The 14,398-nt window shown below is 47.4% G+C and overlaps 1 protein-coding gene across 10 annotated transcripts in view; it reads left to right on the forward strand.

Annotated features, from left to right (window-relative positions):
- The first annotated feature begins 1,154 nt into the window (after positions 1–1,154).
- ZNF697 (zinc finger protein 697) overlaps positions 1,155–14,398 on the forward strand; it is a 39,337-nt gene continuing 26,093 nt past the window's right edge. Inside the window, exons 1-3 of one of the 10 annotated variants that reach the window (XM_050921459.1) lie at positions 1,155–1,262; positions 9,097–9,202; positions 9,646–14,000. In XM_050921459.1, coding sequence (XP_050777416.1) covers positions 9,124–9,202; positions 9,646–10,502 — 936 coding nt within the window. In that variant the 5' untranslated portion in view covers positions 1,155–1,262; positions 9,097–9,123 and the 3' untranslated portion in view covers positions 10,503–14,000. Of the gene's footprint in view, positions 1,263–1,457; positions 1,515–1,633; positions 1,705–4,352; positions 4,476–8,317; positions 9,203–9,645; positions 14,001–14,398 lie in introns of those variants that run through there. The other 9 variants (XM_050921449.1, XM_050921458.1, XM_050921456.1 and 6 more) reach the window with 9 other exon arrangements.

A 14,398-nucleotide genomic window follows, 5' to 3' on the forward strand; every position in this document is an offset into this window, starting at 1 on the left:
ATACAGAATTATCAATTTCCTTATGAGCTTTTCTAGGATACTTATCACTGTAGTATCTCAGTACCTCACAAATATTAATGAATATATTTTTACAAGATCCTTGTATGACAAAATAGTATTACTAGCTCCATTTTACAGATAATTAATGGAGGCCAGAGAAACTAGGCCTTAAAACGGTCAAGTATCCACTAATTTTGGGTGCCCACTTTTAAGATGTCTAGGGCCTGACTTGTCAGAGACTTTATATATACTGAAATACTCATTGGGCCAGAGACAGAGTGCAAGACTGAGACAGTAGGAATGACTGTAGACTGGTTGTTAGAGCACCCACCTGGGAGACTCTGGGTCCAGTCCCCCTGCCCCAATGACTCCAGAATTATTTATATGCTGATTGCTCAGGGTACTGAGGTCACTGGATCTGTATATGCACAGATCTATGACCACACATCCAAACTGACCTTCTGTGCTGGACCCACATAGACCACAGCGGAGATGCGCTGTGCTGCATGCCAGCAATGTTCAGACTCCCCACCCCTGCCTGTTTGTCCTGCAAGCCCCCAGTGCAACCTAAGAACCAGCTTATTAAGTTCAATACCGCTCCATACCTATGTAAACTTTGTTACTTATATCAGTGTTTGCAGGATCAAGGCCCCACCAAACGATTTACAGAAATAGGAGGGGGAAGGCACAGTGTTTTTAAAACATTAAGATATTTGAGCCCATGCCTGCTTTCCCCTTTATTTGATTTTCCATCTTGGGTGCAATGCGTAACTCTCACAGTGGCCATCTGCAGAGGCAAATTTCACACAGCCCGACTAGCTCTATTTGTGGGTTGTTGTTCAGTCTTTGCCAACTGTATTATCATTTTATCCCCCACCTAATTGCCTTGGCTGCCCTTAACCCCTTGCTGGTTTTCTTAAGGCTGTTTTTTTAAACGTTTGTGACCAGGGCCGGGCTGTACTTTTCTAACAGTTGGGGTTTGGGTTTTTTGACTAGCTGCTATTTTCGTCCCATGGCCCTGATTCTTCCAACGCTCCCCCACCTACTTAACCTTATCCGCGCCAGATGTTTCTATGGGCTCCTACCCTCAGCTCGCCGCGCGGCAGCTGGAGCACTGGGGCCTCTCGTGTTTCTAACCCCGGCCTTAAGGAAACCCCACAACCTTGGCAGCCCCTGTTTGCTGCAAAGCACATTACTGAGGGGAGACTGCGAGCCGCCAGCGGCCCTGCCAGGCCTCCCCGTGCGGGGCGCCACCGGGGCAGGTTTGTGCGGGGGAAGCAGCGGGCTGGGGGGCTCCGAGGCAGGCGCGGGGCACAGACCGGCCCGGCCCTGCGGTGCGCGGGGACTGACAGCCGCAGCCGACGTGGCTGAGGGGCGCTGCTGGGGCGCGCGAGAGGGGGGGGCAGGGGCGGGGGAGCCGCTGGCCGAGCGCGGGGCAGTTGTCGGGGCGGCGCCGGCCACGGCCCTTTGTCCGGCCGCGCGCGGGGAGACAGCGCGGCGCGCGAGCCCGGCAGGTAGGGGCGGGGCGGCCGCACGCGCGCGGAGGAAGGGGCCGCGGGGCAGAGGCGCAGGGGCTGCCCGCAGGGCCCTCTCCCCCCCCCACCCCGGCCTGCGGGAAGCAGCAGCCGCGGCCCCCGAGCGAGGGCGGCGGGAGCGTGACGTGTCCGCGGCGTCTGCGCCGCGATGGAGCCGCCCGGCCCGGGGGATGAGCGGCGCGGGCGCCGGGGAGGCAGGGGCCCGGCCGGGAGCAGGGGCCGGGAGAGCCGCGGACAGGGCGCAGCAGCGCAGCCGGCCGAGGGGGCGTGGCCCGGGGACGGGGAGCCGCCGCCGGGCAGGAGTCAGGGGAGGTGTGGCACAGCGGGGGCGGCCTGGGCAAGCAAGCCCCGTATGGCTCCTACAGCCTCCCCCGCCTCCCGCTAGGCCCGGGGCCGCAGCGCATGGGCTGGTGGAGACACAATAATTCGTACAGACTTTGAGGGCAGAAGGGTGTCAGGGACTGTCATGGCCGGGTCTGTAGTCTGACCTCCTGCACACGGAGGTAGGGTGACCAGGTGTCCGGATTTTATAGGGGTGGTCCCGATGTTTGGGTCTGTTTTCTTATCTAGGCTCCTGTTACCCCTCACCTCCTGTCATGATTTTTCACATTTGCCGTCCGGTCACCGTACACTGAGGCGACAGAATGTCCTCACCCGCAACCCTGCAGTAGACGCCTGGGGCGGCTCTAGACATTTCACTGCTCCAAGAGCGGTGGCATGAAGCGGGGGGGCGCTCTGCCAGTCGCCGGTCCCATGGCTCCGGTGGACCTCCCGCAGGCGTGTCTGCAGAGGGTTCGCTGGTCCCTCGGCTCCACCCAAACCGCAGGTCCAGCGGACCCTCCACAGGCACGCCTGCAGGAGGTCCACTGGAGCCGTGGGACGAGCAGACCCTCCGCAGACATGCCCCCGAAGCAGAGCGCCCCCCCGCGGCATGCCATCCCAAGCACGCACTTGGCGTGCTGTGGCCTGGAGCGGCCCCTGGTAGACTCCCAACCTCTGGCTGAATTACTGAAGTCCTCAAATCACGATTAAAAAGCTTCAAGTTCCAGAGAATTCAGCATTTACACTAATTTAAACCTCCAAGTGATCTGGGCCCCATGTGTCAGAGAAAGGCGAAAACCCCACAAGGTCTCTGCCAATCTGACCCACAGGAATGTTCTTTCCTCACCTCAGATATGGCGATCAGCTAAACCCTGAGCATGTGGGCAAAAGCCACAAGGGAAAGAATTCTCTGGAGTAACTTAGAGCCCTCCCCATCGAGTGTCCCTGAGAGACAGTCACTACCCTAGGCCTTCTGATCTAAAATGACAAGACATAGGCCAGGGGTGGCCAACCTGAGCCGGAGCCAGAATTTACCAATGTACATTGCCAACAAGCCACAGTAATACATCAGCAGCCCCCCATCAGCTCTCCCCCGCAGCGTCTCCTGCCCACCGGCAGCCCCGATGATCAGCACCTCCTCCTCCCTCCCGATGAGCTGTTTCGTGGTGTGCAGGAGGCTCTGGGGGCGAACGGGGAGAAGTAAGGGTATGGTAGGCTCAGGGGAGGGAATAGGAAGGGGTGAAGTGGGGGCAGGACCTGTGGTAGAGCCAGGGATTGAGCAGTGAGCACCCCCCCGACACGCTGGAAAGTTGGTGCAAGTAGCTTCAGCCCCAGAGTCGGTGCCTATACAAGGAGTTGCATATTAACTTCTGAAGAGCTGCATGTGGCTCTGGAGCCACAAGTTGACCACCCCTGACATAGGCAAAGGAGCCAAAGTGACAGGCAGAGCCATCCCAAGGTTATGGCAAATGGGGGTGACCACCCGAGACTCTGCACTTTGTGGGGCCCCCATACTTCATGAGTAGGCAGGTAGAGAGGTGGGGCAGGGGGTGGGATGAGGAGGAGCCTTCTTACCAACTTCCCCCTCTCTCCTACCAACCTCCCCCAGCACTTCCTGCCTACCGGTGGACCCCGCATCTCAGCACCTCCCTCTCCCTCCCAGTGCCTACGGCTGATCAACTCTTTCGCTGCATCTGGAGGCGCTGGGGGGAGGGGAGAGGAGGGAGGTCGCAGCGCACTCGGAAGAGGGGACGGAAGTGAGCCGGGAAGAAGGGGTGGGGCAGGAGTGGGGCCTTGAGGGAAGAAGTGGAGTGGGGCAGGGTCTGGGCAGAGCCAAGGGAAGCACCACCCGGCAGATAGAAACTCGGCACCTATGTCCTGAGCCCCGCACCTCCCTAGGGATGGCCCTGGTGACAGGGTCATACAGCAGGAGAGTGACTGAGAAAGGCATGGAAACCAGAGCTCTCCCATGTCAACCGGATGCCCATCGAAGCTCCATCTGTTGGTGGGCAATACATCTTGGCCCTGGATTGGGACAGAGTGTTGCATGCTGCTTTGTATGGGCCCCATGTCTAATAAATGTGATAAGGGCTACAGCCCTCACGGTGATTGTCTAGACACCTTTGGGGCATTGCTGTGCTGAGATTGAGGGTAATATCTTAAGAGGGGATGGATCTGCCAATTCTGAGCATGAGATAAACTGTGTGCATTTGGGATAGAAAACTCATGGGCTCAAGTACCAATGAAAGGGAGTTCCCAGGGTCACTTGCCCTGACCAATAGTGCTCTCTGGCTTGTACGTAGAGTCAGTGAGCAGCCCAGCCTCCCATGGTCGTCTCTCTCAGACCTGCCAAGATTGGTGGTGGTGGGCATTCCAGGCTACACAGTGGGTGCTTACTGGTGGCGGGTGACTGCAGAGACCATATTAGTTACTGGAATTAAATTGGTGCTTACAAAAACAAAGTTTTTAAAGTATTTTGACTCTAACAAAATAAACCTTTCCCCATGTTCAGATTTCAGTCTCTTGTGATGCCTACCAGATTTCCAGTCATCAATAAAGTCTTCCAGAGTAAACCTGAATTCCTAATGTAAAAAAACAAAGAACCCCCTCATGCATGTTGTGTGCATTTTGTTTTTTGAAAAACCTTCAAGGCTCTCTTTATCCATCATAAAGAAGCAAAAAGAGCTAATCTTCTTTTCCTTACTGGTCTCCTGTAATGCATGTTAAGTGCTTTGTTGGAAGATGTGATATAGAGTAAGTGAAAGCACAGTGCAACTTTCAACCCTAGCTCCCCACAGAGCCTTTCTTCCTCCATCACTGATAATTTGGTAACTGCAACCTGCAATGGGGAGCGGGCAGAGCCCACTGGTGCCACGGGGCACCAAAAAAGGTCTGATTCACTCTCTGTCTCTGTAGAAAACAGTTCCTACCACCCTTCTCTGAGACCCAGAAAAGTATAACAACCCAGGTCTGATTCTCTACTGCCTCAAACCTTGTGTAGTTATGTACACTTGTACAAAGTCACTGTAAAATGCTACCAAATCACAATGGTACCATTTTACACCCCCCTTCCCTCCCCGCCCGCTTTGCACTGATGTACAGACAAGGCAGAGGAGAGTCTAGTCCCTCTATTTAAAGATCCAAGCTCTTTCTCTTCCCCATGTCTCTGTCAGTCACTCTTTTGAACATATTGATGAGAGGAGAACCACATTCTCCTTCCTTGTGCTAGAGTTTGGTGGCCTGAATCTTTCCTCCTATTTTCACCCTTAAAATCCAACACCCCCCATCCCTGTGCCCCCCCAATATATAGCAGATTCTTTGATCCTGTTTAAATGGCTTACAGCTTCTTCTCCCCATTTGCTAGACCAAACCATGGGGACCTTCTGCTTGCCTCAATTTAGTGCCCATTGTACTGCCTGGCTGGTCCAGACTGGTAGATTACATGGCAATTGTGCTGCGGGGCCAGGAGGGAGACAGTATATTTTTGTCTTCTCTGTTTTTGGTTTCCATCTATTTCCCCTTCCTTAGACTGGCTCTCGAATATTTATATACAGTGGTTGGTATTAAAAATGGAGTCCTATGTTTTATTTAGTTATATGGATCTGCTATAATTAACGTCTTCACTGACTGAAATTATTAGTACCCAGATACCTTGGTGATGGACCTGTTATAAATATTTAATAGATTAATCGATTTTTAAGGCCCAAAGGACCATTGTCTCATCTGGTTCCCTGCATTACACGGATCATACAATTTCATCTAATGATTCCTGCATCAAGCCTGTAACTTCTGACTGAGCTACAGCATGTCTTTTAGAAAGGGATACAGTGTTGATTTAAAGGCTTCAAGTGTGAGAGAGTTAGCAATTGCTTTTTGAGACCTATCAGCCAGTTTTAATGTTTAATGTTACATTATGTAAAATGCTGACTTTTTAATCAGACTTGTGCAGTAGTGCCAGAGATCTAAGTGCGTTTTGTCAAAACAGTTATCTTTGTCAACTAAACTTGAAATCCCTGCAAAAAATCAATATTTTGTTTGTTTGGCAACGTACATATTCAGTATTCCAAAATGTAGTAAAAGTCAAGGAGCTCCTTGGCCAACGTTTTTAAAACTCTTGGGTGCAAATTATCTGGTCTTGCAGATTTTTAAATATTTAATGTTAGGAGATGGTGTTGAATGTCCATCATTGGTTACTGTTGGAATAGAAAGTGTTTCGTTATCAATGTAAGCTACAAGTGTGTCATTCAGGTTCTTTCCAAATACTGAACAGAAAAAAATATTTATTGAACACTCCAATCTCTTCTGCCTCCTTGACAGTTTGACCATATTTTGGGGCTAGGTTCACAGAGGTACTTAGGTGTTGCAATGCCTAACTCAGATGCTCTGCTGCCTCATGGAATTTCCTGCCCTGAGTTAGGCAGCAAGCTCCCTATACCATGCATGAGGAGAGTTCGGCACCTGAGGAGAGGATTCTCAGATGCCAGCAAACTGAACAGGAGTGAAATGCCTAGATCCTCAAAGGTATCAAAGTCCTGTTGATTTGGGCCTTAGTCACATGGCTCATGGGCTGGAGAGAGGCACCTCTCTTTGTTTAGGATTCTCAGCCATGAACCCTCCACCACAGTTAGGCTCCTAAACCAGGTCATTCCTTTCTCTAATACCCAGAGAGCAAGACACACACGCTGACATTCCCACCTTAAATGGGACTTAAACCCAGGCCTCTTATGTCTTAGGTGAGTGCCCTAACCACCAGACTATCAGGTATTCTGAGGTGGATCTCTCTCTATCTATTTTATTGGCGCTGTTCCACTTTGTAGAAATAAATATTAACGGGGACAGGGAGAAAGCAGCTCCACTGCCCAGTGGTTAGGGTACTCAGCTGGGATGCAGGAAAGTTGGGATCAGATCCCTGCTCCAATGAATAGTTAACTGTTTTTATCTGCACCTTTGAGCCCGAAAAATTCCTGACCTGCTCATTCTCATCTGTCTTTTGTGTAAGGCTGATCCTACAGGCATATTCTGAAGATTGGGTCCCCGCTGGTGAAATGTAGGGGATGCTTATTTTGAGAATCCCACTGAGGCTGAGGTGTCAGTGAGGGCACCGAGTATCTTGTTTGCTATGGGGCAGCATGAGGACTTACTTCGTTTGCTTTGTGTATGCTTAGTGGTAGAAACTTAGACACTGGCAGAGTTAGATGGCATCTGAGTGGCAATTCTGAGAATGTCAGTGACACCAAATGTTGGACTTAGGTGCCTAAAGAGGCAATTTAGGCACCTGCATACCTTTTCGAATCTGGCTCTTTGTTCTTGATATAATGGAAAAAAACCCTTTCTTATTGGGCTTAATCCTACTGGTTGTAGATTTTCATTGATACTAGTAGCTTCCCTTCTCAGTTGTCAGTAAATAGATTAGATGGGGAGTCCAGGTCATATATAGCAAGTACTGGAACTCTTCTTGCCTGGGTGGATTTTGTAGACTGGCTTCTGAATTGCTAAGGTTGTAATTTTGCTAAATTCTGGTTAGGTACACTGTAAAGCCACATTTGGATTGAACTGACCCTAAGTGATAAACTAGCTGAAACCTAACTGCAAATAGTAATATTTAATGGGGGCATTAATTTGGGGAAGACAACAATTTTTATCTTCTTCCCCACCTGCCCTGGAATTTTTAACTGATTTTCAAAAAATGACCGTACAGCTTTCAACTGCAAATGTAGCCCCAAAGACATAACTTGCTCTCCTGCTCCTCTCTTTCCCTTTCCTAGCTTCCCTGCTGAGAAGGACCTTTCTTGGGGGCAAAGGGTGTCAACAATAAGTTGAGATGGTTGAGGAAAGAGGGAGAGAGACTGATCCTTTCCCATGAGCTTGGATGCTATTTTGGCAGCACTTTCGGACCTCAAGCAATTTTAAACTTGCTGTCTACTGTCAAAGCTAAGTGAGCGGGTAACAAAATATTACAGTATTGCCAACTACAGAAGTTCAAAAATCATGAGTCAGGCTGCCTCAAAAATAAGATTTAAAAAATTATAATAAAGTAACGTGTTTTGGTCTGTCTTTGGAAATTTTAATACGCTCACCCTGTTCTCCTGACCCCTAATGTGTATGTAACTGTTCAGGTCTTGCCAACTTGTGCAAATGTATTGTGAGTAATGAATGGGATTGTGATTGAAGCCTCTAATGTAGAATCTTTTAATTAAAAAAAAATTGAAGTTGTTCTAGGTGCTGTATACTAATAAGAGGCAGTCTCTGCCTCTGAGAGTTTATAATCTAGTGGTGCTATATTCTCTACTAATGTAGCTCTCCTCCCAGTAGAAGAATTGGGTAACTTTAATATTGAGGGGAAGTGCTTTGCAGCAAACACTCAGGGTGGCCAGTTCATGTGAAATTTCTATGACTCTTATAACTTCACTTTGTCTTAGCAGCCACTTACAAACTTGCTAGCAGCTGTGTTTCAGCTCAGTATTTTTGACTATGGCCTCTAGAGGCCTCTGTTGGCAACCAAGCAGGTGGCTTTGGAGCGCAGGTTCCTCCATGAGGCACCCTGACTCCCTGAAGAACTTCTACCCTGTTCCTTGCTTTGTAAGCAGTGAGGGAGTTGCCAGCCGGCCGGGCAGAAGCAGTAACTCCTTTGCAGTTTAATGTAATGCCAAGGAAGGTGGGATGGAAAAGTGAAAGCAATGGGGATGTTTAGAGATAGAAGAGAATGATCTTTACCTCCCTCCACCGGCACCAGAGGTGCTCTGTGCTGGCCCCACCTGCCCTCTGCTGCAAAACTATGAGGGACAGGGGCCTTAGAAGGAGCGGGACAGGGGCAAAGGTGTCAGCACCCAGATCAAGGTGTATATGGCAGGTAATTAGGGAGAGTTCCCCAGGGAATTCTTAAGGTGAGCATAGGAGGATGCTGGGGAGAGTGCCCCTCCTATCTGTGAGGAGAAACAGGAGGGTATTTCCTTGTGTGTATGTGTGTGTGTGTTTCATGTACATATCAGCAGGGTGGTCTTCCTGTTCTGAAATATAAAATCAGAAGACAGACTGAAAATTAAATATGACATACCCTACTTCATTAGAGTGCCCCTGAGGGTTCAGTCGTACTTGGGAATGCTTGATGGGGGACACATAACAATTTTTAAGTTAGTCTCATGAATTTTTGTTCTTGTGCCCCTTTGGGGGTTGTTAATAGGAAATACTTGATGGTGATGTAACCAGGTGTGATACTGACCCTTTTAATGGCCATGAGCAGGGTCCCTAAGCCTGCCATCATCTCTGGATGGAACGAGAGGAAGAGCCGTGTGCTCCAGTTCTCCAGGACTCCAAGGAAAGGGAGATCATCTTTGGGGCCTCCACAGGTGAGGAATAAGTTAAGCCAACTCAGAAATTGCTGAAAATCCAACTTTTTGTTTCATTTAAAACCCTTGCCATACTGTCTTATCTTCTCTGCATTGGGATTACAGCCAGCAGTTATTTCTGGCAAGCCTCACTTATGGTTTTCCACCAGTCCTGACTGACTTCTGGCCAGAGTTCTGTCTTTCTCTCTCCCCCTCCCCCCCAAACTTTTCTCTACATGTTCATTTGAGGTTTTGAAGCAAAATTGCCCTCTCCTCATTGGGGAGTGGCTATTTTTCTTTTTCTTTTTTCTTTCTTTTGTTCTTTTTTTTGTGGTGTAGGTTTTGGGATTTTCCTTCTCACATCCAGTCTTACATTTTAATTAGTTGACTCATACTCTCTGCAATTTCCCTTTCTTAGATTTCTTTTTTACCAAACACTCATGTCTGGCTTGTATTTATTCAAGGAGACAGTGAGAGTGTGAATGAGCATGAGGAGAAGAACCCCCAGGAAGGTGGTCCTGAGAATGTGGAACAGTGTGGGACGATATCAGAGGGGTTTGAAGAGAATGTCTTCCAGAGCCCTGATGAGGAGGAGGCCTATGAGGGCCAGTACATGTCAGAAACGCATCAGGGAGACCTTCCTGGTAAGATACTGGGTAACTCCATTCATCCAGAAAGAAATTTGGAGGCTCTCCAAGGTATCATCATCCACCAGAGAATTCCTATAGGGGAGAGACCCTATGTATATACTGAATGTGGGGAGGGCTTCAGTCAGAGCTTGAACCTTACACAGCATGAGATAACACAAACGGGAGAGAAACCTCATAAATGTACTGAATGTAACAAAAGTTTCAGTTGGCGCTCAGACTTAATTAAACACCAGAGAACCCACACAGGTGAGAAACCCTACATATGTAGTGAATGTGGGGAAAACTTTAGTGTGAGCTCTCACCTTTTCACTCACAAAAGAACCCACACAGGAGAGAGACCCTTCCTCTGTAACGAATGTGGGAAAAGCTTCAGCCGGAACTCTCACCTTATTAACCACCAAAGAATCCATACCGGAGAGAAGCCCTTTGAATGTGCTCAGTGTGGGAAGAGCTTCAGTGATTTCTCAACACTTACCCAGCACCAGAGAACCCACACGGGTGAAAAACCCTACGTATGTGTTGAATGTGGGAAAAGCTTCATCCAGAGCTCACACCTTGTCAGGCACCGGAGAATCCACACAGGAGAGAAACCCTATAAATGTGCTGAGTGTGGGAAAAGCTTTCGTTACAAGAGTCACCTTGCCCAACACCATAAACTCCACATGGAGTAGAAAGCACAGCCATGAGAGCCCCTGTCCTGCTCACAGAAACTGATGCATAAATTATTATATGATGTGATGACATCGAGAAGAAACTGTAAAAGGAGGGGGCACATTCTTAGTGCAAGTAGATTGTTCTAGGATGGATGGGGGCATTGAGTGTTGGGAATGAGTTTGATGTTGATAGGAATCAATCATTTGTGGATCGGGGGGAACAAGATGAGAGAGGCAGCTGGGGAAGTTGACCATTTGGGATTCAGAGGGCTGGGAGGTGGGAGGAATTAGGGTGCAGAGGGAATTTGGTGCTAAGGAACATTGTTTGGAGTACAGCAAAATAGAGGGACAAGAGGGGAAATATATATTTCATTGTCTTATTAAGAAGTCAAAAATGATAAATTAGGCTCCAAGATGTCAGAGCCAGTGTCCTGGGAAATGCCTCACTTACTGAACTGAGGAAGACAAAGTGCCCTTTGTGCTCTCTGGCATTGTCTCCAGCAATGGTTTCCTCATTTTAGATTATATTTATTTGTAGCTGCTATTTTAGGAGCTCAGTTAAATCTGGGCAAAAATATCCCAGTTTTCTGGTACATGTTATAATATCTAATTTTCTGTTGCGTTGTGTCTCCCCCTCTGAAATAAAACTTTTTTTAAAAAAAATACCCTATGTTCTCCCATCTTATCTCCTACTGTCCTGTTTCTAGGGTAGAATGGCCCTGTATAGCTTAGAGTCAACTTCACTGAAAAGGAACAAAGCAGTCTTGTTAGGGCCTGTCTAGACTAGAATTAACTGGTGTTAGCAAACACGTTTGCTAAGCACACCTCATCTTCCTAGTGTAGATAGGGCCTTCATGGTCACTGCTCAAAAATGATTTGTCTAGTACACATTGAGAGCCGTGTCCATCCCTGGAGTTAGCTGAGTGAACCAGGGCTGAATGTATCTTTTAGCTGCTCTGGAGTTTTACTGTCAGGAACCTCATACTTCACTTTGCCTCTGACTTGTCCTGGTCACAGCTCCATACCATATTGTGCAAAGATTATGCTTGCTCACTCTAATGTTGGGAGGAGAGCCTTGTCCCCTGCCTGCAGACTGTGCTTGTGCCATTTATGTGCAGCCACGTTTCAAGTCAGTACCCTGCCTATCAGTTTATAGAGTATTCAGCCACAATATTATCAAACATAATAGCGCCTCCACAGGTCAGGTAAACTGCAAAAGGTTTGTTAAAAACTAAAGGCAGGTTTCTAAGACCCCTAAAAAAGAATTGTAGGGAGGTATGCAAAATCAAACAGCATGAAAAACAGCCCTTATTTGGGCACAGATTCTTGATAGGAAGATGTTCATGGATACTCAAAGTTCCCACAGCAACTACAAGGGGGAAGCACTCAGCCTTGTTCCCCCCAGCCATGCACTTAGATTCATAGACTCTAGGACTGGAAGGGACCTCGAGAGGTCATCGAGTCCAGTCCCCTGTCCTCATGGCAGGACCAAATACTGTCTAGACCATCCCTGATAGAAATTTATCTAACCTACTCTTAAATATCTCCAGAGATGGAGATTCCACAACCTCCCTAGGCAATTTATTCCAGTGTTTAACTACCCTGACAGGAACTTTTTCCTAATGTCTAACCTAAACCTCCCTTGCTGCAGTTTAAGCCCATTGCTTCTTGTTCTATCATTAGAGGCTAAGGTGAACAAGTTTTCTCCCTCCTCCTGATAACACCCTTTTAGATACCTGAAAACTGCTATCATGTCCCCTCTCAGTCTTCTCTTTTCCAGACTAAATAAACCCAATTCTTTCAGCCTTCCTTCATAAGTCATGTTCTCAAGACCTTTAATCATTCTTGTTGCTCTTCTCTAGACCCTCTCCAATTTCTCCACATCTTTCTTGAAATGCGGTGCCCAGAACTGGACACAATATTCCAGTTGAGGCCTAACCAGCACAGAGTAGAGTGGCAGAATGACTTCTCGTGTCTTGTTTACAACACACCTGTTAATGCATCCCAGAATCACATTTGCTTTTTTTGCAACAGTATCACACTGTTGACTCATATTTAGCTTGTGGTCCACTATGACCCCTAGATCTCTTTCTGCCATACTCCTTCCTAGACAGTCTCTTCCCATTCTGTATGTGTGAAACTGATTGTTCCTTCCTAAGTGGAGCACTTTGCATTTGTCTTTATTGAACTTCATCCGGTTTACCTCAGACCATTTCTCCAATTTGTCCAGATCATTTTGAATTTTGACCCTGTCCTCCAAAGCAGTTGCAATCCCTCCCAGTTTGGTATCGTCTGCAAACTTAATAAGTGTACTTTCTATGCCAACATCTAAGTCGTTGATGAAATTATTGAACAGAGCCAGTCCCAAAACAGACCCCTGCGGAACCCCACTTGTTATAACTTTCCAGCAGGATTGGGAGCCATTAATAACTACTCTCTGAGTACGGTTATCCAGCCAGTTATGCACCCACCTTGTACCCACTTGCATAATTATTTGCACCTATGCAAAATAAATGTGATCCACTGCCACTGGTGTGAGTGAATGGAGAATTCTGATTTGGTAGCATTTAGTCTTTGAACTCACTTTGAGCAAGTGTAAGTAACACAAAGAGTAGGATAGTGGAGAATCAGACCCTCATTGCTTCCTATGTCAACCAAAATAACAGCACATTGTTCTGGGGCTAAGCAGCAGCTGCAGATTGCTCCAGCCCTGCCTGTGCTGCAGAACCTGCTGTGTTAGGAGACTGATTTTAAAACATGTTTAGCTGTCTCTCTCATGCTGGAATTATGTGGACAGGGCATCACTTGGTTTCTAAAATGATTTCACAAAATTAAACCCACACCACAAAAAAAAATTTAGAGGCCGCTTCCCAATCAGTTTGTGTGATAGACAAGACCTCTGTGTCTGACACTTTCATTTTGCCAAACCTCTAATTCCTTTGCCTGCTGTTAGCAGTTTATTTTACAGAACTGATACAACCAAAACCAGAAACATTTGTCTTTTTGGGGACACTAATTATTTAAAGTGCCTTTAATTTGGAGCCTGATCAATGGAGCATATGTCTCTCATTGAAGACACATTATAGATATTGAGCACCTATCAGGATTGGGCTATTTGAGCCCTGCCTAGAGAAGGATAAAATGTGTATTTTTAAAACATGTTAGTGAAAACATTTTAAAATACCTTTTGTAAATCACTAGAATAGACATGGTAAGTTGCATTTTGGCATCTTTTAGCTGGTTGAGGTGAACCTAGGCGGGACCTGACGATTCCAGATTTTAGTTGCACATCTGTTCCTTAATGTATTTGTAATTCTCTTTTCCTGAGATGTGAGATATGATGGCTTTAACCCAACATTGGTTTTATACAGTGATTATTAATGTACAATACAGCCTATGGGAGACATTTTCTGTCTCCTTCAGGATGAGAAAGCTATGGGCTAATAAATCATTTTATAAACAGTTTGAGTGGGTCTGTAGCCCTTGTATTCCTGCTGGTCCAATGTGCAAGGGAAATGGGAGAAGAATTTGATATATATAAATCTCAGACCCATTGACTTTAGAGTTGGGGTTACTTGGTCCCTGTGAAAATCAGCTTCCCATTCTTTTAACTGCTGAGCACCTAACAAGAAGCCTCCAGCTACCTGAGACTGAAAACAGTAGTTGAATGAGTACTATGCCGCTGCAGTCTTAGGCCATGGGTACACTGGCGCTTTACAGCGCTGCAACTTTCGCGCTCAGGGGTGTGAAAAAAACACCCCCCTGAGCGCTGCAAGATACAGCGCTGTAAAGCCTCAGTGTAAACAGTGCCGCAGCAAGCTACACCCATAGAGGATGTGGAGTACGTGCAGTGCTGGGAGAGTTCTCTCCCAGCGCTGGCGCTGCGACCACACTCGAAACTTCGCAGCGCTTTG

This window comes from Gopherus flavomarginatus, chromosome 1, assembly GCF_025201925.1.
Source record: "Gopherus flavomarginatus isolate rGopFla2 chromosome 1, rGopFla2.mat.asm, whole genome shotgun sequence".
NCBI classification, from domain to species: Eukaryota; Metazoa; Chordata; order Testudines; family Testudinidae; genus Gopherus; species Gopherus flavomarginatus.